The sequence below is a fragment of the Pan paniscus genome, chromosome 2 (genome assembly GCF_029289425.2).
Source record: "Pan paniscus chromosome 2, NHGRI_mPanPan1-v2.0_pri, whole genome shotgun sequence".
Lineage (NCBI taxonomy): Eukaryota > Metazoa > Chordata > Mammalia > Primates > Hominidae > Pan > Pan paniscus.
This window is the reverse complement of record NC_085926.1, coordinates 37,011,567-37,037,133: the sequence shown is the minus strand read 5'-3', so window position 1 is coordinate 37,037,133 and position 25,567 is coordinate 37,011,567. Positions and strand designations below refer to the sequence as shown.

General features: G+C 40.4%; 2 protein-coding genes across 36 annotated transcripts in view; one reads left to right on the top strand and one right to left on the bottom strand.

Moving 5' to 3' along the window:
• The window catches only part of LRRFIP2 (LRR binding FLII interacting protein 2), a 133,027-nt gene extending 110,588 nt beyond the window's left edge, over nucleotides 1-22,439 (top strand). For 10 of the 30 annotated variants that reach the window (XM_063602251.1, XM_055109645.2, XM_063602243.1 and 7 more), the window contains 9 exons: nucleotides 282-374; nucleotides 2,515-2,607; nucleotides 9,089-9,190; nucleotides 9,472-9,604; nucleotides 11,634-11,683; nucleotides 16,535-16,655; nucleotides 20,271-20,350; nucleotides 20,926-21,030; nucleotides 21,476-22,439. In XM_063602251.1, coding sequence (XP_063458321.1) covers nucleotides 282-374; nucleotides 2,515-2,607; nucleotides 9,089-9,190; nucleotides 9,472-9,604; nucleotides 11,634-11,683; nucleotides 16,535-16,655; nucleotides 20,271-20,350; nucleotides 20,926-21,030; nucleotides 21,476-21,586 — 888 coding nt within the window. In that variant the 3' untranslated portion in view covers nucleotides 21,587-22,439. The remainder of the gene's footprint in view (nucleotides 1-281; nucleotides 375-2,514; nucleotides 2,608-9,088; nucleotides 9,191-9,471; nucleotides 9,605-11,633; nucleotides 11,684-16,534; nucleotides 16,656-20,270; nucleotides 20,351-20,925; nucleotides 21,031-21,475) is intronic. The other 20 variants (XM_055109647.2, XM_024928261.4, XM_024928259.4 and 17 more) reach the window with 2 other exon arrangements.
• A 2,175-nt stretch (nucleotides 22,440-24,614) lies between these two features.
• Nucleotides 24,615-25,567, bottom strand: part of MLH1 (mutL homolog 1) — a 57,776-nt gene continuing 56,823 nt past the window's right edge. For all 6 annotated transcript variants that reach the window (XM_003826110.5, XM_008951571.5, XM_063602242.1 and 3 more), the window contains one exon: nucleotides 24,615-24,974. In XM_003826110.5, coding sequence (XP_003826158.2) covers nucleotides 24,807-24,974 — 168 coding nt within the window. In that variant the 3' untranslated portion in view covers nucleotides 24,615-24,806. The remainder of the gene's footprint in view (nucleotides 24,975-25,567) is intronic.

Below are 25,567 nucleotides of genomic sequence, written 5' to 3'. Positions count from 1 at the left end.
AATTGTATATGTTCATTTTATAACCTGTTACTTTACTAAATTATCTTTTGTTTTTAATAATTTTGCCATTGATTAGTTCAGGTTTTCCTGATAATTATACAAGATGGAATTTTAAAATTTTCTTAACTTTTCTATAGAATACACAATTTTTCTAAGTTATTATGAATCAGGAGTTTGGGCATGTTTCTGGAGGTCATACTTAACCTCTGTGTTGTATTGTATATGTTCAAATTTCTTGTGTGCCATGACCTGTGTAAATGATATTATTTGTTTAATAACAGGAGTTAGAAAGGCAGAAACATATGTGTAGTGTGCTGCAGCATAAGATGGAAGAACTTAAAGAAGGCCTGCGGCAAAGAGATGAGCTTATTGAGGTATGTACATGAACTGTGGGAATACTTAATTTTGAAAAAAAATGAGTTGAATGGGATGAGGATGTGTTGGGAGGGAAGGAGAGTTAAGATGCATCAGAGTTTGTCTCTTTATATTTGACTGTACACTAAAAATTTTCAAACATAAACCAGATCATGCTTAAAAATTAATACTATAAATCCTATAAACATTACCCCACTTTGGTAGCAGAAATTTTTGTGTCTTTTATTCCTAAGCACACTGTTTCCTACAGATATCTTAGGAAATGGGCAAAAGGAAAAATTATAGAATAACATTATTCTTTGGAATTAGTGAATGCCATCTTTCGGGACATGATTCTTGGGGAATAAGTTTGATTTTCACTCAGGTAAATACATTTCTCAGGTGGCTAAATGAAAAAAGAAGAAACATCAAGATACGTTCTGTACAAAAAGGTAAAGATGGCTAGTCTGAAGGTTCAGGTTTCTGCAAGCGAAGGGACTCTGCCACATTGCTGGCAACATCTTAGGAAGGGAATGAAGCATAGTCTACCAAGAACTCTTTGAAAACATTAGTCATCCTTGCAGGCCTGCTACATTGCATGCATCTTTTTTCTTTAAATGTGGTTTTCCCTCCTGAGACGATGTTTTTAGATAAATATGGAAATAAGTTTGAAGGGGGATCCTGCCCACTATCTAGGTGTGGCTATCAAAGGCATCTAATGTTAAGTTAGTGTTGACACGCCAGAGATGTCAGGAAGCATAGATTGTTAATGATCCCAGGAGAGAGATCTCACAACCACACTTGTCCACATTCCTGGCTACTCAGACCTTAGCCTTTCTTTTTCTCTCCCTCTTTCTCTCTTTCCCCTCGGACCTACCTCTTAATATGTCTCTCTACAAATGATTTTTAAAAACCATTTAATAGAGAAAAAGAAATGACTTTAAATTTGAAGATGTGTTAATTTTTGTCATCATTAAGAATAATTGGACATACTCAGAATTTGTGGATTTCAAGTGCAGATACAGATAACCTTTTGGATCTATCAGATTACATGTGAAGTTAATTTTCTTGGTTTTTCTCCATATAAGGTAGGAAGCATATTTTCCAGAATCTGTATCCTGCTGGTATTTTAAAATAATGTGAAATTCTTTCCCTTTTTGTTCTTTTATCTTTTTGTGCCAAAATGCCAACCACATAAAATAATAAACCTGCTTTGGGGGCTGCTTCTCAAATTCAATAGCTTAAGTTAGGATTGGTAAAGTGTTCTAGTAATTAATTGTAATTGCATTTAAGAAGAATATAATGCTTGATTTCTATAGTTCATCACTGTGGCTTCTTTAAAAGCTTAGGGTGCTAGGTATACAAACTTTGAGAACTATAGTTTTAGATGCTTTTTACATCTAGAATGAACATCTTTTAGATGTTAGTATCTATGGTTATGCTGAAAAACTTTAAATATTACAAATAATGTTTTTTGGTCTTTGGAATTGAAAATTCCATGGTAAAGTACCTAATGTATGAGTAGGGAAAGGAGGACATAATAATTTACCAATAATGCATAAGAAGAAAACCTGTTAAGCACCATTGCCTAATTAGAAAGGTCATTTAAGGATTGTTAAATGCTAAATTTAAATGTTTCAAAATAATATAATTTTAAAATAATACAAAATTCATGGTGTTCTTGCTGCCATAGATTTTGCTAACAGAAATTCAAAATGATCAGTTCTGCTTAAAAAATAAAATTCAAAACTGCTTGTTCTCTAAGATGAAAGATCATTTGTTCATAAGCAAACCTAAATTTCCCTCTCTAGGAATGTAAGTTCTTGTTTGGTAAAAAGGCAGTTATCAAAGAAAGAATATACATATGGAGCTGTATGTACACAGAAATTCTAGCTGGCTTGCTGCCACGTAGCTGTGGTTGGAACAGTTATTCCTGGTTCCTTTGCTTACTTTTGTAGGGGCAAGCCAATAAGAATCTTGTGGCCAAGACTGTGAATGTCATCTTTTCTTTTGGCAGACCAATTTTGCTTTTCCTGTTCATCACAGACTTTCCTTTTTGGTTAAGTTTCTTTATCGGCTTTATTTTTGTTTCCTCCCTCAAACCTCCTCTCCCTTTTCTTTCTGCTCTTTTATTACTTCTCTTCCCCTCTTCCTCTGCAGGAGAAGCAGCGCATGCAGCAGAAAATAGACACCATGACAAAAGAGGTGTTTGACCTCCAGGAGACACTTCTTTGGAAAGATAAAAAAATTGGGGTATGAAATGAAATTGGGCTTTGGTTAGAAGCTCATTGATGAGGATTACAGTAGAATTTAACCTAGAGATTGAAAAAACCTGTCCTTTTGATTCTTCTTGAGCATTTACACAGTATGAAAAATGAGTCAGTAGGAGACAGAGACTTCCATAGGAAAACCTGACGTTGTGCCTGGAAGAACTCTTCTTTTCAGCAAACACTAGGCTTGTAAAATGTATAAGTAGGAACTTTTCTTTAAAGGAAGTTTCTCTGTATTCCCTTAGGATTCTTTTTTTTTTTTTTTTTTTTTTTGAGACGGAGTCTCACTCTGTTGCCCAGGCTGGAGTGCAGTGGCATGATCTCGGCTCACTACAACCTCTGCCTCCTGGGTTCAAGTGATTCTCCTGCCTCAGCCTCCCGAGTAGCTGGGATTACAGGCACACACAACCATGCCCAGCTAATTTTTTGTCTTTTTATTAGAGATGGGGTTTCACCATGTTAGCCAGGCTGGTCTCCAACTCCTGACCTCAGGTAATCCACCCACCTTGGCCTCCCAAAGTGCTAGGATTATAGGCGTGAGCCACCATGCCTGGCCTCCCTTCAGATTCTTATCCAGAAACAGCCACAGGCATTCAATTCAAACTCTGTGGTTAACTTGATATCCTTACATTACAGGAATTTGGATAAGAAGAGGGTAGTGGTGGGGAGAAAGTTATTAGCATCCTATAAATCCTTGGTGTATAAAATAGGAAGAGATTAAAATCAATTCAATTACAGAAATAGATAGGAATGTAAGACTTTCTAGGGTGGCTGTCTGTAATTATAACCACAGAACTCCCCCAAGTAAGGGCCCAGATAAATGAAATGTCTTCATTGCTGTTTTGCTAAGCCTTGCAGGTAGATTCCATGTACACCAAAAGCTGGAAAAAATTCCCTCCAGTTCATCTCATGTGGCCTTTGATTGGCAGTCCCATCACCTGGCTGAGCTCTCTGTTCTACAGTAGGGGAACCACTTAGCCATAGTTGCCAGAGGCTTACCTTGTCAGGGAAGGGCAGAGGAAATAGAACATGTAAGAAAAGTCTTGTTCTGCTTAAGGTTAGGGGGAGTAGGGAATAGTTGTTAAAGATCCCTGAGAACATCTCTTGAGAGACAGGCCTGGATATGAAATCCTGTGGATTATACCCTCAGAATGTTGTTAGGAACATTCTGAAGCCCAACCAGTAGTCAGCAGGATCCAGTCTTTTTCATCACTTCAAGGACCTCTCTCATTAATATACACATGGGAAGATTACATTACCTCTTAAGAGTTTGTAGGCTCATGCCTGGAATCCTAGCACTTTGGGAAGCCAAGGCTCGAGGATCGCTTGAGGCCAGAGGATTGCTTGAGGTCAGGAGCTTGAGACCAGCTTGGGCAACATAGTGAGACCCACCCTGTCTCTGCAAAAGAATTTTAAAATTTGCAGAGCATGCACCTGCCCCAGCTACTTAGGAGGCTGAGGTGGGAGGATCACTGGAGCCCACACGATGGAGGCTGCAGTGAGCTGTGATCGTGCCATGGCACTCCAGCCTAAGCAATAGAGTGATACCCTTTCTTTAAAAAAGTTTGTAGACCAAAAATTTAAAGAACAAAAGCTACTTTATAGATAATTCTCTGACTTTCAAATTGCTGAGTATTAAAAATTCCATCTAAACCTAGAAAAGCCTTCTGGGGAATAAATCAATAATTCTGTTAGGTGTTTTGAAACTATGGTTTTAAAATTGAAATTTGAAATTGAAAAGTGAAATTTGATTGTTGAACCATTGCTTTGATTTAAATTTTTGCTTGGGAAATATAAGAGGTGAAAAAACATGTGGGGCAAAGTAGGTAATTTAAAATTTTTAGTTAAAATCTGGTCACTGTCTAGAATGGGCTTCTTTTAGGACTTCACATAATTTTCTTTAACACAGATCTGTAGGCCCAGGATTTCTAGCTTGTATGAGTGCCTTAGTATTTTAAACTGATAATCTTGGACCAGCCATAGAAACCCCTCAGATGTCTCAGTTTAAAATATAAATTATTTGGCTTTTAATTGGAATTATTTTATTTTAGTATTCTTTTTTTGAGATGGAATCTCTCTCTCTCCCCAAGGCTGGAGTATAGTGGCACGATCTCAGCTCACTGCAACCTCCTGGGTTCAAGCAATTCTCCTGCCTCAGCCTCCTGAGTAGCTGGGACTACAGGTGTGCACCACCACGTCCGGCTAATTTTTGTATTTTTAGTAGAGATGGGGTTTCACCATGTTGGCCAGGCTGGTCTCGAACTCCTGACCTCAAGTGATCCACCCACCTCGGCCTTCCAAAGTGGTGGTACTACAGGCATGAGCCACTGTGCCCGGCCAGAATTTTAGATTTACATGCAGTTGTAAGAAATTAAAACAGGGCTGGGCATGGTGGCTTATGCCTTTAATCCCAGCACTTTGGGAGGCCAAAGAGGGTGGATCCCTTGAGGTCAAGAGTTCGAGACCAGCCTGACCAACATGGTAAAACGCTGTCTCTACTGAAAATACAAAAATTAGCCAGGCATGGTGGCGCACACCTGTAATCCCAGCTACTTGGGAGGCTGAGGCATGAGAATCACTTGAATCCGGGAGGCCAAGGTTGCAGTGAGCTGAGATCATGTCACTGCAGTCCAGCCTGGGCAACAGACCAAAACCCTGTTTCAAAAAAAAAAAAAAAAGAGGAAATTTAACAGAGATCCTATATATTCTTTGCTCAATCTTCCCCAAATGTAACATCTTACAAAACTATAGTACAATATCACAACCAGGATATTGCCCTTGATATGGTGAAGATACAGAGCATTTCCATCAATATAAGGGATTTCTCCTCCTCTTGCCTTTTTATAGTCATAGCCTTTATCTCCCCTTCCCCTCCCAAGCCCTAAGAACCACTAATCTTTTCTTCATTTGTGTAGTTTTGCTCTTTTAAGAATGTTATAAAAATGGAATTATATAGTATATGTTAACCTTTTGGAATTATCCCTTTTCACTCTGTATAAGTCCCTCAAGATTCTTCCAAGTTATTGAATCACGAGTTGACTCTTTTTTAATTTGAAAAATTGTGCTAAAGTACAAATAACATAAAATTTACCATTTTAACTATTTTTAAGTGTACAGTTCAGTGGCATTGAGTACATTCATGTTGTTGTGCTACTGTCACCACCATAGAACTTTTTAGTCTTCCCCAGCTGAAATCTTTACCCATTAAACAACTCCCCATTCAGTCCCTTCTCCCAAACCCCTGGTGGAATGGCAACTACCATTCCACCTTCGGTCTCTGTGAATTTGACTACTCTAGGTACTTCATGTAAGTGGAATCATACAGTATCTGATTTATTTCACTTGGCATAATGCCCTCAAGGTTCATGTTGCAGCATATGTCAGAATGTCCATCCCTTTTAAGGCTGAATCATATTCCATTGTATGTATATACCACATTCTTCTGTTGATATATCAACACATCTACCTTTTGGCCATTGTGAATAATGCTGCTGTGAACATGGGTATTCAAATAACTCTTCAAGACTCTGCCTTCAGTTGTTTTCGGTATGTACCCAGAAGTGGAATTGCTGGATCATATAGTAATTCTGTGTTTAATTTTTTTGAGTAACAGTTATACTGTGTTCTGTAGCAGATGTACCATTTTACATTCCCACCACTAGTGAACAAGGGTTCCAATTTCTCCATGTCCTTGCCAACATTTGTTATCATTATAATACAAGGGCAGTGGTCCTCCCTTGACTTTTAAGACACATTTTCAGTATGGTCAGTAACTACTTGTCTCTAGCTTCATTTTTAAGATTTACATTTAGTAACTTAATGAAGAAATATGTGCATTATTCCCAGGTTAAAGTTCAGTTCATTAGTGGTCTTGCCTCTAGCTCCACTGCAGTTCTAAACACCAGGAGCCCATGTATAGAATAGGTGCGTATGAAGAACTTGCGTATCTCTATAGCCCAGCATAAACTCACTTCCATTCTGACCAAAGATATTTGTTCCCCAGTACAATTATGTGGAGAATTAACCCCTTGCCCAAAAGTTCAGCCCATTATACACATCCTTTTGGCTTCCGGATGGTAGGATTTGAGGTTAGGTCAGGGATAAAGAATTATTTTGAACTCTACAAGCGTGTACTTTTTACCCTAAAAAAAATCTACTGTAGGAGCTATTGTTGCACACAAGCACAAGGGTAGTGGTTATATGGTCAGGTAATACGGAGGGTTTTAGATCCAGCTTGAATACATTTGATCCAATTATAAGGTATTTTAGTAGTCTTCAAACTTTGTGGTGAAGTGGGTGAATTTACAGGATGTATTTTATTTTCTCATCTATAATTATGGGAAGAGGAAATTAAAAAGTCCGAAGGTAAAAATAAAACCCAGTGCAATAAGATGTGGAAGAAGAGCAAATGTCATGTATATCATTTGCTAGAATTCCTAGTTTCAAATTGGCCTGTTCCTCAGAGGTCTTTTTTATTCAGTGTTGTTTATGTAGAGCATGTTGTGACAGTGATCATTTACCCACTTATATGTGGTGATACATGACATAACTATGCATGCAGATACCAGTAACCAAAAATACCTAATCCATAAAGTGACACTCAACACATGGGAAAGTATTGTTGTGCTTTGTTTTCCCAATGTTTCATTTATTATTAATTATTAACATAATGGAGTGTTAACACTAGCTAGATGGTGCTAGAAATGCACATTGTTAATTCACAGGCAGACTTGAGACACATCATATAGTGTGAATGTAAATTGTTGAAAAGAAGTCAGATATTGACATTGCAGTTTGGATAAGTAAAGAGTAGGATTTGCCGTATGGACTCCTTTCCTAGCATCATCTGGGCTAACAATAAGGGAATATAATGTGGCCTTCATAGAGCTGTGATATTTAAAAAACTATTTAAGGGCTTTGGAAACAAAAACAACCAGATTCATTTTCTGGTTTTGCCACTTACTGTGACTTTGGGCGAAAAAATATAACCACTGTGAGCCTCAATTTTCTCATCTGTTAAATGGGGATAATACAAGTACCTCACAGGATATGTGGAGGTTTCAAATGTAAAATAATGTATAAGAGAGAAATTATATAAAATAGTGCCTGCCATATAATTTGTGCTATACAAATCATAGTTGCTATCATCCCTTATTTACTTGCTCCCTATTTGGTTGCAAAACAGGATTATAATGATTTTTTGAATTGCCCAGCTATTCAGCTATCAATTTCTCAGCAATTCGCTGTCCCACTTTCAAACCCAGTGAACTGAGAGGAAAGTTACCTGATATAGTTTAACTTCTTGGATTAATGGAAATGCTAACAGAAGACATTAAATATATGAACAAAAATATTTGGGGAAAGGCTTTTTCAAATAGGCCAGTTATCAGATTCCTGCATAGACTACTTACCTTGGGTGTATTTTTAATTCTGGGTTATTTTCTTTTACAATAGATTTTATTTTTTCATAGTAGATTTTATTTTTCATTGATGACCAAAGTATGTTCCTGCTTCTGCATTGTCCTCAGCTGACAGTTGTGAGATTAAGGAAATGGCAGGGAATTTACAAATGAAATCACCAACCTGATTCTCCTGAACTGTCCCTGCTATCTAGGCATTACAGGCAATGCTTTACCTTGATTTATGCCTCTGCCCTTGGGATGGGTGCTATTATCCCTTCTGTTTTTCCAGTGAGGAAACTGAGGCATAGGACAAGTATGTGCCAGAACCCAAAAGCCTGATTCTGAAATCCATGTTCTGTAACTCTTCATAGCTTGGCTGTATTTATTTTGTCAGTGTTTATTTTTGTTTTTCACATTTTGGGAGTATAACAGAAAGCCAAATGAGTCTCAGTTATATTTAATTAAATTGTCAGAAGTTGATCTTTGAATCCTTTTGGAGGTTAACTATTTTGAATTAAGTGGTATTTGAGTATTTTGCCACACTACTTGGAGAAAAATCTACAGCCAGTATTAAATTAAAATACCTATGTATAATAGTTATTTTTATTCCAGAACTATTTTTTTAAAAATCAACTGTATTCTTGAATAAACTAGTTTAGTTAAACATGAAATGTGGGGTTTTTTTTGTTCACCAAATAAAAATTTACTTAGGCAGTCAGTAAGGAAAGCTTTATTTTACTCTGGCTTCTCTCTTTATCTTCCTTTTCCTGTTTTATTTTTTTCATTGACTGGAAAAGATTTATTTCCCTGCTTGATGTGATTAAACATGTTTTGCCAAATTGATGCATGAGAACCAGTTTCTATGAGAACTCTCTTCTGGAGATGTATATCCATGTAACTCTGTATTTCCTCCCATATCTGACTGTTTGTTTCCAATCTTTTGACTGCTTTCTTGCTTTTTATGCCTTTATCTTTGCTTATTTGAATTAGGTACTTCTCTGCTACCTTTCACCTGCTCTTTTTCTGTGCCATTGTTTCCCTTGCTACCTTACCTAAAACCAGGCCCTAGAGAAACAGAAAGAATACATTGCCTGCCTTAGGAATGAGCGAGATATGCTCAGAGAGGAGCTGGCTGACCTGCAGGAGACAGTGAAGACGGGAGAGGTATGTTAGCATTAGCCTGGAATTCAGGTCCCTCACTGTTTTACTCTCTATCTTCCTTCCTTTCATCCTGCCATCTTTCCTAGCCTAAATACAAACTACAGTGTTTATTCTCTAATCCAGATTTGGTAGGTTTAAGCTATTTCTTACACAGAGCTATATTTCATGTAACTGATTCTAACCAGGTTTTACCTGTAGCAAACATGTATTGTTGCAGAGTGACCTCACAGAGCTTCCTGCTTCCATATGGGCCTTTTGTGATGGTGAGTTTTTCCCCCCTGCAGAAACATGGCTTAGTTATAATCCCCGATGGCACTCCCAATGGTGATGTCAGTCATGAACCAGTGGCTGGAGCCATCACTGTTGTGTCTCAGGAAGCTGCTCAGGTCTTGGAGTCAGCAGGAGAAGGGCCATTAGGTAAGATACTGGTTGCTATGTTGACTTGGATTAATGTTACCCTATTGGGTTTTCTGCTTTTTCATATCCCAGCTTGGAAAACAAAAACAGCATAAGGGCTGAGGCTCAAGTAGATCCTTAACCAGAAGAATCTGGGCACATTGGCACATTGTCTTCAGACATCCTTGACCTTGGGAAATCAGCATCTGGGTCACTGTAAGGCAATAAGTGTAACTGTAAGGCCTGTGGATGGAAGTACTATGGGCCTATACACATCGGTTTTTACTTAACTACAAACTTTTCTGCAAAGAGATAGTCTAGTATACCTGTGCTAGGGGAGCAGTAGGCTAGCAGGAGACTTCTCAAGTGTGTTATAAGTTTCTCATCCTTGGAACATCTGGTTTTATGTTCCACTACTTACCCCAGGGTTCTGTACCTCTTTTCCACCACATTTCTTAAGCCAAGAAACAGATGACCAAAAAGATACCAGAGAAGTATGACTTCCAGAGCAGGGCTTCCCAGACTCTTAAAGTCTAAACCTCTTAAATTTAACCCTTTGAGAATCTGACATCTCTCTCCAGGAAACCACAAAGTTGCTGACACCTCTGTCTGAGAAATCAAAGTCGCCCATCCATTGACCCCACAAAGAAATCTACTCTAGAGGAAGAAAAATGGCACAGATAGATACTGTATCATTAGCTCACTTTTATTTAAAAAAAAAACAATCTTTTTTTGTTTTTCATCTTGTTTTCATATATGTGTAAGCTTCTTAGAGGAGTGAGAGATACAAGTGTGAAGCAAACTGAAAAACATTTTGAAAGTTAGTAAGCACATTCTCTAATGTGCATTCCAGAAATGTGATTGTAGGGCACTTTGAATAAAACAGGATGCTGGGTGAGCAAGAGAGATCTGGAGAATGGAACGAGAGTCTGGCTATAGGCAGCCCAGGGTGTTTCCCTGCTGTTTTTTCCCTCGTCTGCAGGTCCAAGCAGGCAGATCTGCTTGGAAGGTGCAGAAGAAACCAAAATCTTTATTTGGCTGTGACCCTGTTTACAGAGGGTAGTGGTTGGCGAGATATCAGCTGCTTTTTTAAGTGAACCATGGTATCTCCTCAGCTGAAGGGGCCTATTTTAATGCAGACTTGGGAAGAGTCAAACCTCCACAGGCTAGGAGTGAGCCCTAATGGTGCTGCCACCAAGCCGCAGATCCACCCATGGATGCCCACATCTTTTTTTTTTTTTTTTTTTTTTTTTTTTGAGACGAAGTCTCACTCGGTCGCCCAGGCAGGATTGTAGTGGCGAGATCTCAGTTCACTGCAACGCACAACCTCTATCTCCCGGGTTCAGACGGCTTCCCGAGTAGCTGGGATTACAGGCGCCTGCCACCACGCTTGGTTAATTTTTGTATTTTTTTAGTAGAGACGTGGTTTCACCATTTTGGCCAGGCTGGTCTTGAACTCCTGACCTCAAGTGATCCACCCAGCTAGGCCTCCCAAAGTGCTGGGATTACAGGCGTGAGCCACCACGCCTGGCCTGGCTGTCCACATCTTGGAGTGGGTCCCCTTCCCTCCCTACTAGCTTTTGGGGACTTTGCTTCTTCCAGCATTATGCTCCTCTCTTTTCTCTTCTCTAGCTTCCTTTGCCCAGTCCTGCTCTTACCCCATCTTCTTTCACATCTTTGGATCTCTCCCGCTAAGGGCTCAGCCTTTAGGAACACACTTGACATTTGAGTTGTCTGTCTACTAGTGAAAGCTTGAAACAAGGAAATGACCTCCTTTGTACTTCAGTTTGTCTTTAAGTGGCAAATCACTGCTGTGGGGAACAAATGTTGGATTTGGTGCCCTGATAAATATCAGTTGTGTGGAAATACTTTTTAGATAGTTAAGAACTTTTCTGTAATGCTATTAACACCTTTATTTCTTTAGATATTCAGAGCTGTAAGTAATTAATTTATCAGATAATATTAGCTGTTTATGAGTTTGAAAAATTTTTAATTGTTTATATACTATATCATCACATATTTAGTTTATGATCTTTTTCATTTGTTTTAGATGTAAGGCTACGAAAACTTGCTGGAGAGAAGGAAGAACTACTGTCACAGGTAAAGGCATTCTTATTGGAGTGTAATATAATTTTAACAAAGTTACATGGTAAAATACTGGCTAATTGAAATGTTCATTAAAAAAATATGCTTCTTTCAAACATCAGTACTCAAGTGAGATATGAAGGACAGATAATTCATATTTTACCTCTTTGTTATTTTCTGTTCTTAAAACATTTTTTTAAGGACACATAGTTTAAGGAGTCATATAGTTTTTTACAAAGCTTGTTATGAACACAGCAGTCCCTTGCCCTGGCTCCTCTGACCTCGCCCCTGACCATTTCTGTTAAATACTTTTAGCTGATTCTTGTGTACTGTCCTTGTATCTCTGTATAACATACTTATGTTGCGTCTTGATTGTTCTGCTTCAGGCATTCTATATTGACATCCTTTTATGGAAGATGAGGATTTAGCTGTTTTTCATCCTTTGTCCCTGCCACACACATACTTATTTTCCACTCTTATATCCTCCTAATAAAGGAACAGTGTAATTCCAGCCTGCTTGTGTCATTAGGACCCTCTAAACACTACTCACACAGTGGAGCCAGGTTGCATTCTAGGATCATCTCCCTCAGAACTATTAGTTTCCTCTAAAGTTAATGTTATGGTTTTTCTTTGTATTTGCTTGGTTTTCTATCATCAATTTAGCCACAGAATCTCCAAGAGTAGATTAATCCCACTCAGTATTTTCAGATGCATCTGGTGTTATTTCAGTTCCAGTTTGTTGAATCTTGGTGCATCTGACTTGTCCCTTTCTAAACTAGTGACTTGCCCTCTCGGTACATAGATGTGGTCACCCTTCATTGGCATCTGGAGATTTTCTTTGCATGTGATTTAGGTTGGGTTCCCTTTTTCCGGTGTCTCATGCCTTTCTCCTTATTTATTCTCTTATTTTGGTACATCTTCCAGTAGCTTCCTGAGAAGAGGGTTTGTGGATTGTTAATTTTTCATGACCTTGCAGGCCTGAAGATGTCTTCATTCTACCCTCTCACTTGATTAAAATAGTTTGGCTGGGTAGAGAATCCTGAGTTGCCATGGTTCTCCTTAAGATTTTTTAAAAGGACATTTCTTCATTGTGCTGTGACTTCGAGCATGGCTGTTGAGTTTTCATGAACATTTTGAGTTCTGATCTTTTCTGATTTGTGATCTATTTTTCTCCTCTTTGTGGAAGCTTGTATCCTATTCTCTTTCTCTCTAGCATTCTGGTGTAATTTGAAGATAGTCATGTGATTTGAAGTTTTCATGTGTGATGCTGGGCCCCTGTCAATTCTAGGAGCTCCCATCCTTTAGTTCTGGGAAAATTTCTTGAATGATTTTGTTACTGATTTTTTTCCCCTCCCATATGCTGTGTTCTCTATTTTGGAACTCCTATTCAGTCATTCAACAAATGTTGAGTGAGATTCTACTATTTAGCATGCACTATTCTAGGCACTGGGATATTTCAGTGAATAAATTAGTTCAGAAAAAAAAAATTCCTGCCTGAGAGGCATTCTAGTAAGAAGACATCAGACAATATTATATGATATGTTAGAAGGTTTGTGTGAATGCATTTATTATATGTGTTTCTCTGGCTACTTACAGCAGCATAGGGGCAGGCATGGAGTGGGTAGAGAGCTAGATTTTACTAGGACAGTATTAATGGGGCAGGAGAGGTGAGGGAGTATGTAAGAAAATGATTATAATGATGGACCTTGAAATTAAACTGGATGAAGAGGATTCGGGAGATATTCAGGAACACATCAAGGTATAGTAGAAAGAAGATGTAATCTGTAGATTAGTGGTACCAGTGTGGTTGAAGGGTTGTTGGAATTCGGGTCTAGAGAGAATGACCTAGAAAGATGAGGAATAGTGGTTAGAGAGAGGATACATGGAACTAAATTGTGTAGGGATTACAATTGTCTAATGGTGAGATCTGGTATATGACTGTGGGAGTGAGTAGCTGAGGGCAAGAAGGGATAGATAGCAAGATCCTTGGAAGGGAGGTGGGTTAGTCCATTTTTTGCTTTGCTATAAAGGAATACCTGAGGCTGGGTAATTTATAAAGAAAAGATGTTTGACTGGGCACAGCAGCTCATGCCTGTAATCCCAACACTTCTGGAGGCTGAGGCAGGTGGTTGAGGTCAGGAGTTGAGACCAGCCTGGCCAACATGGTGAAACCCCAACTCTACTAAAAATATACAAAAATTAGCCGGGCATGGTGGTGGGTGCCTGTAGTCCCAGCTACTTGGGAGGCTGACGCAGGAGGGAGGTGGAGGCTGCAGTGAGCCAAGATTGCGCCACTGCACTCCAGCCTTGGGTGGCAGAGTGAGACTTTGTCTCAAAAAAAAAAAAAAGGAAAAAAAAAAAAAGAAAAAGAAAAGAGGTTTAAACTGGCTCATGGTTCTGCAAGCTGTAGAGGAAGTATGGTGTCAGCATCTGCTCAGCTTCTGAGCTCAGTTTCCTGAGGCCTCAGGCCAGGCTGGTCTTGAACTCCTGACCTTAGGTGATCCACCCACCTCGGCCTCCCAAAGTGCTGGGATTACAGGCATGAGCCACCGCGCCCAGCCAGCCTCAGGAAACTTCTCATCACGGCGGAAGGTGAAGGGGGAACAGGCACGTCATATGTCAAGCGGAAGCCAGAGAGAGTGGGGAGGTAACATACACTCTTAAACAACCAGATCTTGTGTGAACTACCAGAGTGAGAACTCACTCATCACCAAGGGAATGGTGCAAAGCTATTCATGAGGGATCTGCCCCATGACCCAGATGCCTCCTGCCAGGCCCCACCTTCAGCACTGGGGAATACATTTCAACATGAGATTTGGAGGGGACAGACATCCAAACCATAAGAGGAGATATACCAGAAATTGAGAGATCATTTGTAAGGGAGATCCTCTACTTAGATGTACATTGAAATTGCCAAAAATTAAGACAGGAATAGTCTAGAGGGAGTGCAAGTTGGGAGCTATTTAATAAATGGTGATGAAGGAATGGGATTTTGGCAATGATAAGTAGTTAGTGTATATAATTTGAAGAGACGAGATTAAGACCTGGGACTTTTAGGGAAGATGGAGGGAAAATACCAGCAAGGAAAGCAAGAGGACACCTATTCCATTTCTAGATTCAGTGGTAGGAAGCTGTGGAAGTACAAAAAAAAAAAAGGGGCCGGGCATGGTGGCTCATGTCTGTAATCCCAGCACTTGGGGAGGCCAAGGTGGGTGGATGACTTGAGGTCAGGAGTTCAAGACCAGCCTGGCCAACGTGACGAAACCCCATCTACTAAAAATACAAAAATTAGACGTGGTGGCATGCACCTGGAATCCCAGCTACTCGGGGGGCTGAGGCAGGAAAATCGCTTGAACCCGGGAGGCGGAGGTTGCAGTGAGCTGAGATCATGCCACTGCACTCCAGTCTGGGCCACAGAGCGAGACTCTCAAACAAACAAACAAACAAACAAACAAAACAAAACAAAACAAAAACAGTGTTTGAGAGAGCTGCAGAAGCAGCAGGAGAGGGTTATCAGAGCACGAGGGTAAAGGGGGGATGCTCAGAAAAGACTGAGGACAGAGTGTGTTTGCTGATGATGGACTGATAATTCTAGAGGGCACAGTGGAAAAGTTTCAGGCATTGGGAAAGGTTAGGAGATGAAGGTTAGTGGTCGTACAGACCCTTGTGAGGAAGAGTGCAGAGGAAGGATATGACCCTTTGTGAGATGCACATAAATAGGAATGATGGAGATAATGAGATTTGTCCTGGTTCCCTCAAGGCAGCTAATGATGGTGACCCTGTGTGTTGAAAGGGCAGAGATGTCTGGGAAGTATAGAGTTAGTCCCAATATAGAGCTTACCCTTTTCCCATTGGGGAGTGGCAAACTTAATCTTAGTGCAGAGGCCTCCCTTTGACCCCTGTTGGTGGAGTTAAGGACAGCTGGGGAAGCCATCTCTATGTATCCAATTATTATTATTATTATTATTATTATTATTTTTTTTTTTTTTTTGAGACAGAGTCTCGCTCTGTCACCAGGCTGGAGTGCAGTGATGTGATCTCCGCTCACTGCAACCTCCACCTACCAGGTTCAAATGATTCTCCTGCCTCAGCCTCCGGAGTAGTTGGGACTACAGGCGCGTGCCACCATGCCCCACTAATTTTTGTAGTTTTAGTAGAGATGGGGTTTCACCATTTTGGCCAGGATGGTCTCGATCTCTTGACCTTGTGATCCGCCCGCCTCAGCTTCCCAAAGTGCTGGGATTACAGGCGTGAGCCACCGTGCCCAGCCCCAATTATTTTTACATACAGGATGTTTTCTAAGTAAGAAAATTTAACCTATGTCTAAAAGTAAACAACAAAAAACTGCTCATGGAATCTTCCATTTTAAGAAATAATCTCTTGAATATACCCTATCAGTTAACTGTTTATATTTTTGTTTTATTTTTTTTAGAGATGAGGTCTCACTGTGTTGCCCAGGTCGGTCTCAAACTCCTGGGCTCATGTGATCCTCATGCCTCAGCCTCCCAAGTAGCCTGATACATAGGTACATGCCACTGTGCCTGGCTAGAATTTTCCATTTTAAATAAAAGTAACAAAAAATACCCCAAAGATGTACTGTTCCATAAGCAGACACAAATTTAAAATATGGCTATTTTCTACTGGGACACCTGGTCCTGGGGCTTGCTCTTTTCGATGTTTGTTCATAGCTTATCTTTAGCACCTAGGACGATGTGTGTCTCCTATTAGGCACTCAAGAAAATAGGTTTTGAATGAATGTGGCTGATACGATAAGGGTCTGCTTTGTTCTATGATGTGACCATAGAATAAGCATCGGCTTCATTTGAGAGATTGGATCTTGCTGATGAACCTTTATTTTCATTTCAGATTAGAAAACTGAAGCTTCAGTTAGAGGAGGAACGACAGAAATGCTCCAGGAATGATGGCACAGTGGGTGACCTGGCAGGACTGCAGAATGGCTCAGACTTGCAGTTCATCGAAATGCAGAGTAGGTACCAGGGGATAGGCCAGTCCCAGTCTGTATACAGACTGTGTCCCAGGGGTGGGTTTGTCAGCAGGTTGCTGGTATCTTGTAATATACTTTTCTTTTTTTTGAGATGGGAGTCTCACTCTGTCACCCAGGTCAGAGTGCAGTGGTGCAATCTCCGTTCACTGCAGCCTCTGCCTCCTGGGTTCAAGTAATTCTCCTGCCTCAACCTCCTGAGTAGCTGGGATTATAGGCGCCTCCCACCATGCCCGGCTAGTTTTTTATGTTTTTAGCAGAGACAGAGTTTCACCATAGTTACCAGGCTGGTCTCAAACTCCTGGCCTCAGGTGATCTGCCCACCTCAGCCTCCCAGAGTGCTGGGATTACAGGCGTGAGCCACTGCGCCTGGCCGTTAATATGCTTTTCTTAAGAAGAGCTATGCTGCAAAAATTGGTTAGTCCTTGGCTAGTCCAGAAAAACAGTCCTAGTCAGCAATATAGCTGAATAGAGGCTCCACTAGCCTGTGTGCTTCAGGGGATAATGAGGTTTATTGCTCTTACCCTTTCTGGATAAAGTGATTTCTAGGAACTTTTTGCACACAGTGAAATGCCTTTTGACAACCTGGCACTGTCCTTTTCCACATCCATTTGTCATCTTTAAGCTCCCATACAGCAAGCACCCTTCCCCATTAAAGTTTTTTCTCTGGAATTTGTCTTGGATAATTGGACGAATCTATTTGGAACTACTTCACACTAAATTGAGTAGTTTCAGAATTTTCCTAGAAGTATTTTGTTAATCCAATTTTATCTTTATTAGATGAAATTTAAAATAAGTCCACAAAATAAAGTCTATTCTATTCATTTTACCCGAATTATTCCAGTTTTTCTCATTTTCTACTTTTGACCTCATAATAAAATGATCACTGTAGTCACACTAATTCCCATAGTAGGAAGATTTCAGCAGGAATTTGTAGTTAGCCTTTGTTAGTGATTATGTGTAATTCTCGGACAGAGGAGATTTTTATTTTTCCAATAAGAATAGTGACTTTTCTGATAACTAATATTAAAATCTTGTTTATTCCATGGACTTTTCATCTAAACCTTCTGAGATAGGCTGCCAAGAAAAGACATCTTGGGGCCAGGCGTGGTGGCCCACACCCATAATCCCAGCATTTGGAGAGGCTGAGGTGGTGGATTGCTTGAGCTCAGAAGTTTGAGACCAGCCTGGGCAATGTGGTGAAAACCCGTCTCTTCAAAAAAAAAAAAAGAGAGAAAAGACTTTTTGGGTTAAGGCTTATTAATACTAACTTTTGATATTGGTATTATCTTTTCTGTTGGACGTCAGTTAGGACACTTGTGACATTTCCTGGTGAATATTTTGTTCAAGAATGTCATTTTGGTGTTGGCGGTAGATGAGAACAGGGACATGGGAAAAGGCAGGCTGACTAGTTAGGAAGCTACTACAGTGGTGAGCCTGAACCAGTTCAGTAGCTGTCAGCAGTCTTAGAGAGAGGGTAGGGAATAGATCTGAGAGATTGTCCTTAAGCAGCAAATTTAAAAGGAAACAGATTTAGGGGGAATGGGCTGGCATTTATGTGTGAATACTTCCTAGAGTAGGTAGGTTGTTGTATAGCCGGTATTTGCAGAAGGTAAAGTACCCAGGCAGAAGGTGTAGAACAAAGTGAGCTTTGCAGGACTGTGGGAAAGCTGGCAAAGACAAAAGCAAGCAGCTACCCTGGACCAGAAGGCCAGGAGTGGAGCAACTCTTGGTTCTGGATGGTGCCTTGCCTATTATGAGAGTGTTTTGGAATGGGATTTCAAAACACACATGAAGTTACTGAGATAAGAGACTTAAACTTTTGAAAACAGGAAGGGAAAGGTGGTTTGGAGAGTGAGAAGGAAGAAGTACATTTGGATAATCAATAGATTGCTGAGTATAACAATTTAAAAATCAGATCCTGAAGCTTGTTTTAGGGCTCAGAAATAGGAATACTTCTCTTTCACTACCAGATATGGCTTTTGGGGAGATGGTAACCCTGTTCCTTTTAAGGTGACAGTAATTGTCCAATTAGAAAAACCTCTCACCACTTTAGGAGGCTGAGGTGGGCGGATCACGAGGTCAGGAGATCGAGACCATCCTGGCTAACATGGTGAAACCCCGTCTCTACTAAAAATACAAAAATTTAGCCAGGCGTGGTGGCGGGTGCCTGTAGTCCCAGCTACTCAGGAGGCTGAGGCAGGAGAATGGCGTGAACTTGGGTGATGGAGCTTGCAGTGAGCCGAGATCGCACCACTGCACTCCAGCCTGGGCGACAGAGCGAGACTCCATCTCAAAAAAAAAAAAGAAAAACCTCTCACATTGAAGACTGTATAAGTAATTGTAACCTTGGTCATGTGGAAATGTAGAAAAGTTCTTAAGTTAGATAATCTGAATATTTCCTGTGGTATGTTAGATTTGGTTTATCTTTTGCAAATCTTATTACTGTAATCATGCCAGAGACTGATTTTTGCTAAACTTGGATTCTTGGAGGGATTTTAAAAGTCCCCTGCCATCATTTCTAAACTTTTCATTTTAAGTGATTTACTTCCTAGGTCAGATGTTCATCTAGTAACTTATAGCTCTACCCATAACACATTATCACATTACTGAACAGCATTTATTCCAACATATATTTATTTAGGCATACACTGTGTGCACTTGGCTAGGTACATAGGTAGATTTAGGAAGGCCAAGACAGGGCCCCTCTCCTTGCTTACACATACGATGTTTAAAAAGCATGACAAATGTCATAAAAATGCAAATAAAATACAGCAAGGGAAGGACTTATAATTAAGGGGAGTCATGAAAGAGGTGAAAATTGAGCTTGGCCTTGAAGCAAGTCAGAGGTGGGAGAAAAGGACCCTTACAGTACTGGATAGCAGAAGCAAAACCTGGGAGATGGGAAGGCATGGGGCCACGTTCAGGGAACTAGAGGGCCCAGTCCCGTGGGCATGGAGGCTCCACAAGGTTACACACAGGGTTGGTAGGGGCTGCTGCTGAATTGGCAGGGCTCCTTTCTCAAGCCCTGCTCACACATATCATAGGGTAAAGAATTTTCTTCTAACTCTTGCTGCAAGGGATACTGTAGTAACATATATGCTAGAGCATCTTGTAGTATATACAGTCCAGAACCTGGGCTGCTGAAGATGCTGTGGTTGTTGTGTGTGCATTTGTATTTTGTAATTTTTTTTTGGCAGGGGGACGGATTATCGCTCTGTTGCCAGGCTGGAGTGCAGTGGCGCGATCTTAGCTCACTGCAACCTCTGCCTCCTGGGTTCAAGTGATTCTCCTGCCTCAGCTTCCCGAGTAGCTGGGACTACAGGCCTGTGCCACCACGCCCAGCTAATTTTTATATTTTTAGTAGAGACAGGGTTTCACCATGTTGGCCAGGATGGTCTCCTCTATCTCTTGACCTCATGATCCACCCACCTCGGCCTCCCAAAATGGTGGGATTACAGGCGTGAGTCACCGCGCCCAGCCCTGTATTTTGTAATCTTAAGACTGCATGGTCCTCTCTGTGCCACAAAGGTACTGCCTGATGGCTCATACTGTCATCTCTGACAGGTGAAGATAATTCATTGTCTTCTTCTGTTCTAGGAGATGCCAATAGACAAATTAGCGAATACAAATTTAAGCTTTCAAAAGCAGAACAGGATATAACTACCTTGGAGCAAAGTGTAAGTACTTCTATATGGTACTAAGTTATTTAAATGTCCTTCCTGCATCTAAGTGGCTAACAACCCATGAGTGCCTGGGTTGCCTTTGCAGTTGGATCAATAATAGTTCTGTATTAAAATAGAAAAGCCAGCAGAGAGCACTTGTTGGGACATTTTAGCCTTCTGTTTTCTCTAAAACCATAGGAAACTATAGCTATCATTGTTTTTGTAGATATTTCAAGAGAATTCAAGATCATCATTTGTAATAAAATCCCTTACACATTCCAAAAAGTGTAAGAACTTTTCCATTTAGTGTCTCTTCCTATATTGCTTTGGCACTTAAACAATATGGTCATAATAAAACTTAGCATGGGAAATTGGCCCTAAAATGACTCTACAGCTGTAATCCTCTCTGGGGACATTTCTTGATTTATAAATAGCAACTGAGTTCTGAGAGGACTTATGAGTCACCCTTAGGGGACTTGTTAGTGTTAGATTACTTGGCATTTATAATGACATTGTATTTCCATCCTGGCTACCAAAAAGTGGTGACTTCTAGTGCCCAGTACTAGAGGCCTATGTTCTCATACTTACAGATTAGCCGGCTTGAGGGACAGGTTCTGAGATATAAAACTGCTGCTGAGAATGCTGAGAAAGTTGAAGATGAATTGAAAGCAGAAAAACGGAAGCTACAACGAGAGGTACTTCTTTTAATATGTTTCTTGGAGAATACATTCCTAAAAAGAAAAAATCTTCTGGAAATAATTCTTAGCTGTGTAAGAAATTTGATACTTAAGGAAACAGCAGTGGAGTCACTTAACTAATTTGTGCTGGTTTTTGACCTGCATAGTGACTGCCATTTACTTTTATGTTTTGGTCAATTAGATACTAAGTAAAAAGATAGTTTGTATTTTTGCTTCAGATCAGGTCTATTTCTCCAACTTCTATATATCCTTTCTGTGATTAAAACAAATAAACAATCCTCAGTATCATCATTTAACACCTCTAACTGATAGAAAAAATGAGGTTGTGGGTCCTGTGCAAGGCCATCACAGTTAGCAGTGCTTTCATTTCCCAGGAAGTTGAAAATAGAGTAGCACTGGATGTTGTTTCTGACCACATGTAGTGACTGCATTCTGTCTCCAGTTACGAACAGCACTGGACAAGATTGAGGAGATGGAGATGACCAACAGCCACCTGGCCAAGCGGCTGGAGAAGATGAAGGCCAATAGGACAGCACTTCTGGCCCAGCAGTAGGAAAACCACCCTTCAACCTGGGTGATGCTCCTTGGGGCCCTACCTAGAGGGACTGACTTTTGTCCATTGACACAAACCCCTTTTAGTACTGTTTTGAGTTTTGTCATTAAAACAGCCACCTTTGTATTTTATAATTTATGAGAGAATGAAGTCATTTTGAATCTACATGAATGAACACTTTGGATTTTGTTGTAGTTTGATTCTAGGGTAGAACCAGTCCATGCTGTTTTTATTTTTTATCTCCGTAATTGTAGAATCATGTTTACTCAACATTTTTCCCCAGCTGCCTCAGTAACTGGGCACTCGGAGGCCTTGGCACGGGTTCTGGAGGACAGACAGCAATTCTATGAGTGCTTACTGAGATACTTGCTGGAGACCTCAGAAAACACAAGTGCCTTCTCCACGGTGCAATTCAGACTTCAGTGATCTCCAGTGGTCAAAAGACATTTACCCTTAATATCAGACAACATTTATATTTTAGTGAAGAAACAAGTTCTCGGGTGGGGAATCTATGTTTCACTCAAATTTATATGTTTGGAGGAAAAAAGCCTTTTTTTGTAAAATATTTAAATTTATATAAGAAAATGTTAGAAAAAAATATGGGGAGTGTATATAAAACTTGCTTTATTGCATGGGGCAGGGGAAGTCCAGGCCTAATACTCTTAAAGTAAGAGTTGGGTCTTTTTTTTCTTCAATACAACTGTGCTGTACCTTGTAAAGTGTTTTATCTGCTGCTTATTTGTGGAATGAAACCTCAAACAAACCCAAAGGGGGAGGGTAGGGCAGGGCAGGCAGATTGGAAATCTGCCTGCAGATTCGAAATCTATTAAATACACCCTTTTGCCAACCACAATTGGCTACTGACATGTTCATTTTGTTATAGGAGACTTTAAAACAAATGATGGCAACCACATCCCTCTTCTTTTGTCTCCTTCTCAAGGAAAAACAATCTGGAATGTAGAACTTTTAAAGACTTGAGTTTCATCTTTAGAGGTACCCTGTCCAAGAGGTTTTTTTAAAATCATGGAGTGCAACTACTTTGCAGAATTTATGATTCTCTTTTGCTCTTAGTACCCAGGTGGTTTTATTGAAATGATTATTGTATCTTTAAAGTGCTTACACAGAAAATATATTGGGGGAAAATCTAGTGACTAAAGGCACATAAGATAATAAAACTAGACTTTAAAAAGGTAACTCAAAAGTGAATAAAATCTCTAATATTTGTTCCTTTTTAAATTAGCCCTTCATTTAAAAAATATGGATACCAATCTTCTGAATTGAGATGATTTTCTATACATTTTCTTTCTTTTTCTTTTTTTTTTGAGACAGAGTTTCGCTCAGTCACCCAGGCTGGAGTGCAGTGGCACGATCTCGGCTCACTGCAACCTCTGCCTCCCAGGTTCAGGTGATTCTTCTGCCTCAGCCTCCCGAGGAGCTGGGACTACAGGTGTGCACCACCACACCCGACTGATTTTTGTATTTTTAGTAGAGATGGGGTTTCACCATGTTGGCCAGGCTGGTCTTGAACTCCTGACTTCAAGTGATCCGCCCACCTCAGCCTCCCAAAGTGCTGGGATTAGAGGTGTGGGCCACTGTGCCTGGCCTCTTTTTTTTTTTTTTTTTTTTTGAGAGACAGTCTCGTGCTGTCACCCATGCTGGAGTGCAGTGGTATGATCTTGGCTCACTGCAACCTCTGCCTTCCGGGTTCAAGCTTGATTCTCCTGCCTCAGCCTCCCAAGTAGGTGGGATTACAGGTGCCTGCCACCACACCCTGCTAATTTTTGTATTTTTAGTAGAGTTAGGGTTTCACCATGTTGCCCAGGCTGGTCTTGAACTACTGACCACAAGTGATCTGCCTGCCTCAGCCTCCCAAAGTGTTGGGATTACAGGCGTGAGCCACCATGCCTCAGCCTATACATTTACTAATAGTAGCAAGTTGTGTGGTTGGGGGTGGGTAGAAAGGTGTTCTAAAGTGCAGGTTTGTTCTAGAACTCCATCCCAGCTAAAACCAACATACTGTGTGGCCCAGCTCTTGAAGCTCAGAAAACCCCTCTTCCTCTCCACTCAAGGTCACCCAGCCTGTGCCCCACCTGGGCTCATGGAACCTCACTTCTGAGATGCCCTGGTCTACTTTATGGAGTTCTTATTGTTCAAAACTGACCTTGCCTATTTTGTGGCACAATAAATACGTCTGTAACATTTTGTCTTCCTAGTCTTTCCAAGTGAAATTGCTCCATTTCTTCATAAGATGAGAGTAGTCTGTTCTTTATCACTGAACTTTCTTCACTGAGTCTTGGAATATGGATTTTACCTTAAAACCACAGACATTCTTCCTTTCTGAGCTGAATGCTCCATTTCTCTAAATGTAGGCAAATATTAAGGAAGTTTATTTTGTCACTCACAGTTTAAATTTATATTTTTACATCATCCTTCAAACAAGATTACCTAGAAACTTCTTTATCTTAAGCTATTAGTACTCATAGTCATTAACAAAGTGGGCTAACTTAAACACTCATACTTAATGCCGGCCGCAGTGGCTCATGCCTGTAATCCCAGCACTTACTTTGGGAGGCTGAGGTGGGAGAATCACCTGAGGTCAGGAGTTTGAGACCAGCTTGGCCAGCATCGTGAAACCACATCTCTACTAAAAATACAAAAATTAGCCGGGCGTGGTGGCAGGTGCCTGTAATCCCAGCTACTCAGGAAGCTGAGGCAGGAGAATTGCTTGAACCCGGTAAGCGGAGGTTGCAGTGAGCCAATATCGCGCCACTGCACTCCAGCCTGGGCAACAAAGCAAGACTCCGTCTCACAACAAAAAACAAAAAACTCATTATAGATGAAGTAAGGACTATTTTCTTTCTTCAAGTTTTTTTCCTTAATAATTAGCTTTGGTTATTGTAGACACCAGATGACCAAATCAAGCTTTCTCCATGGTCAGTGCCATCAGAGCCTGTGACATGTTCAAGACCTCTTTTTGGCATCTGAACTGACACAATATATACATAATAAAATTAAATAAGAAATTATGTTAAGACACATCTGACTATTTATTTATAATCAATCCACTGTGTATAAAGGAATACTATCAGAAGGCAAGTGTAAGTCTTAAGTGCTACCAACACTTATGTTGGTACACTTTGTATATCACACTTTGATACAACACTTTGTATCGGAATACAGAGAAAGAAGAACACATCCCACAGTGCATAAATAACCATATTTAACACCTCTCAAAGACTTTGTATAGATCAGGCAGGTTAGCAAGCTGCAGGATATTTCCATCTTCTGTGAAATGTTTAGGAGGCAGAATGTGTGAGCGCAAGGCTTTATAGACAATGTGTTCCACAGTCCACTTCCAGGAGTTTGGAATGGAGCCAGGCACTTCACTCTGGAAAACACATTAGATGTCATAAGCCTCCCTGTTTGCATCCCAACATACACTGGTGTCCTGGCTGATGGGATGTGCACTGGGTCTGGAAAGACTTGGTGTTATCTAGGGCTTTTGAAGTGGATCTTGTAGGCCAGCCTCTCAGGGGATCCCACAGGCCTGAACACAAGAGGATTTTTTGTTTGTTTGTTTATTTAGAGACAAGGTCTTGCTCTGTCACCCAGGCTGAAGGGCAGTGGTGTGATCATAGCTCTACAGCCTCAAACTCCTGGGCTTAAGCCATCTTCCCACCTCAGCCTCCTAAAATGCTGGGATTACAGGTGTGAGCCACTGTTTCCAGCCAACATGAGGTTTTAAAGGGAGGAAAAGAAGCCACTGCTCTGTGGGACTGTCTCCTGTGGAACCTTTGTTTTCATTCAGGGAGAAAATGGTTTTACTGTAGCAGGAGCTAACATCATGTCTGATCCTGACTGATATTTGGATGGCAACTGTAGGAAGTACCTAACTTACCATTAAAATCGGGTCTGAAAGTAGTTCTAATCCCCAGGGGAGGAATGAAAATATTAATGAGGATTATTTTGCCTCATTATTCC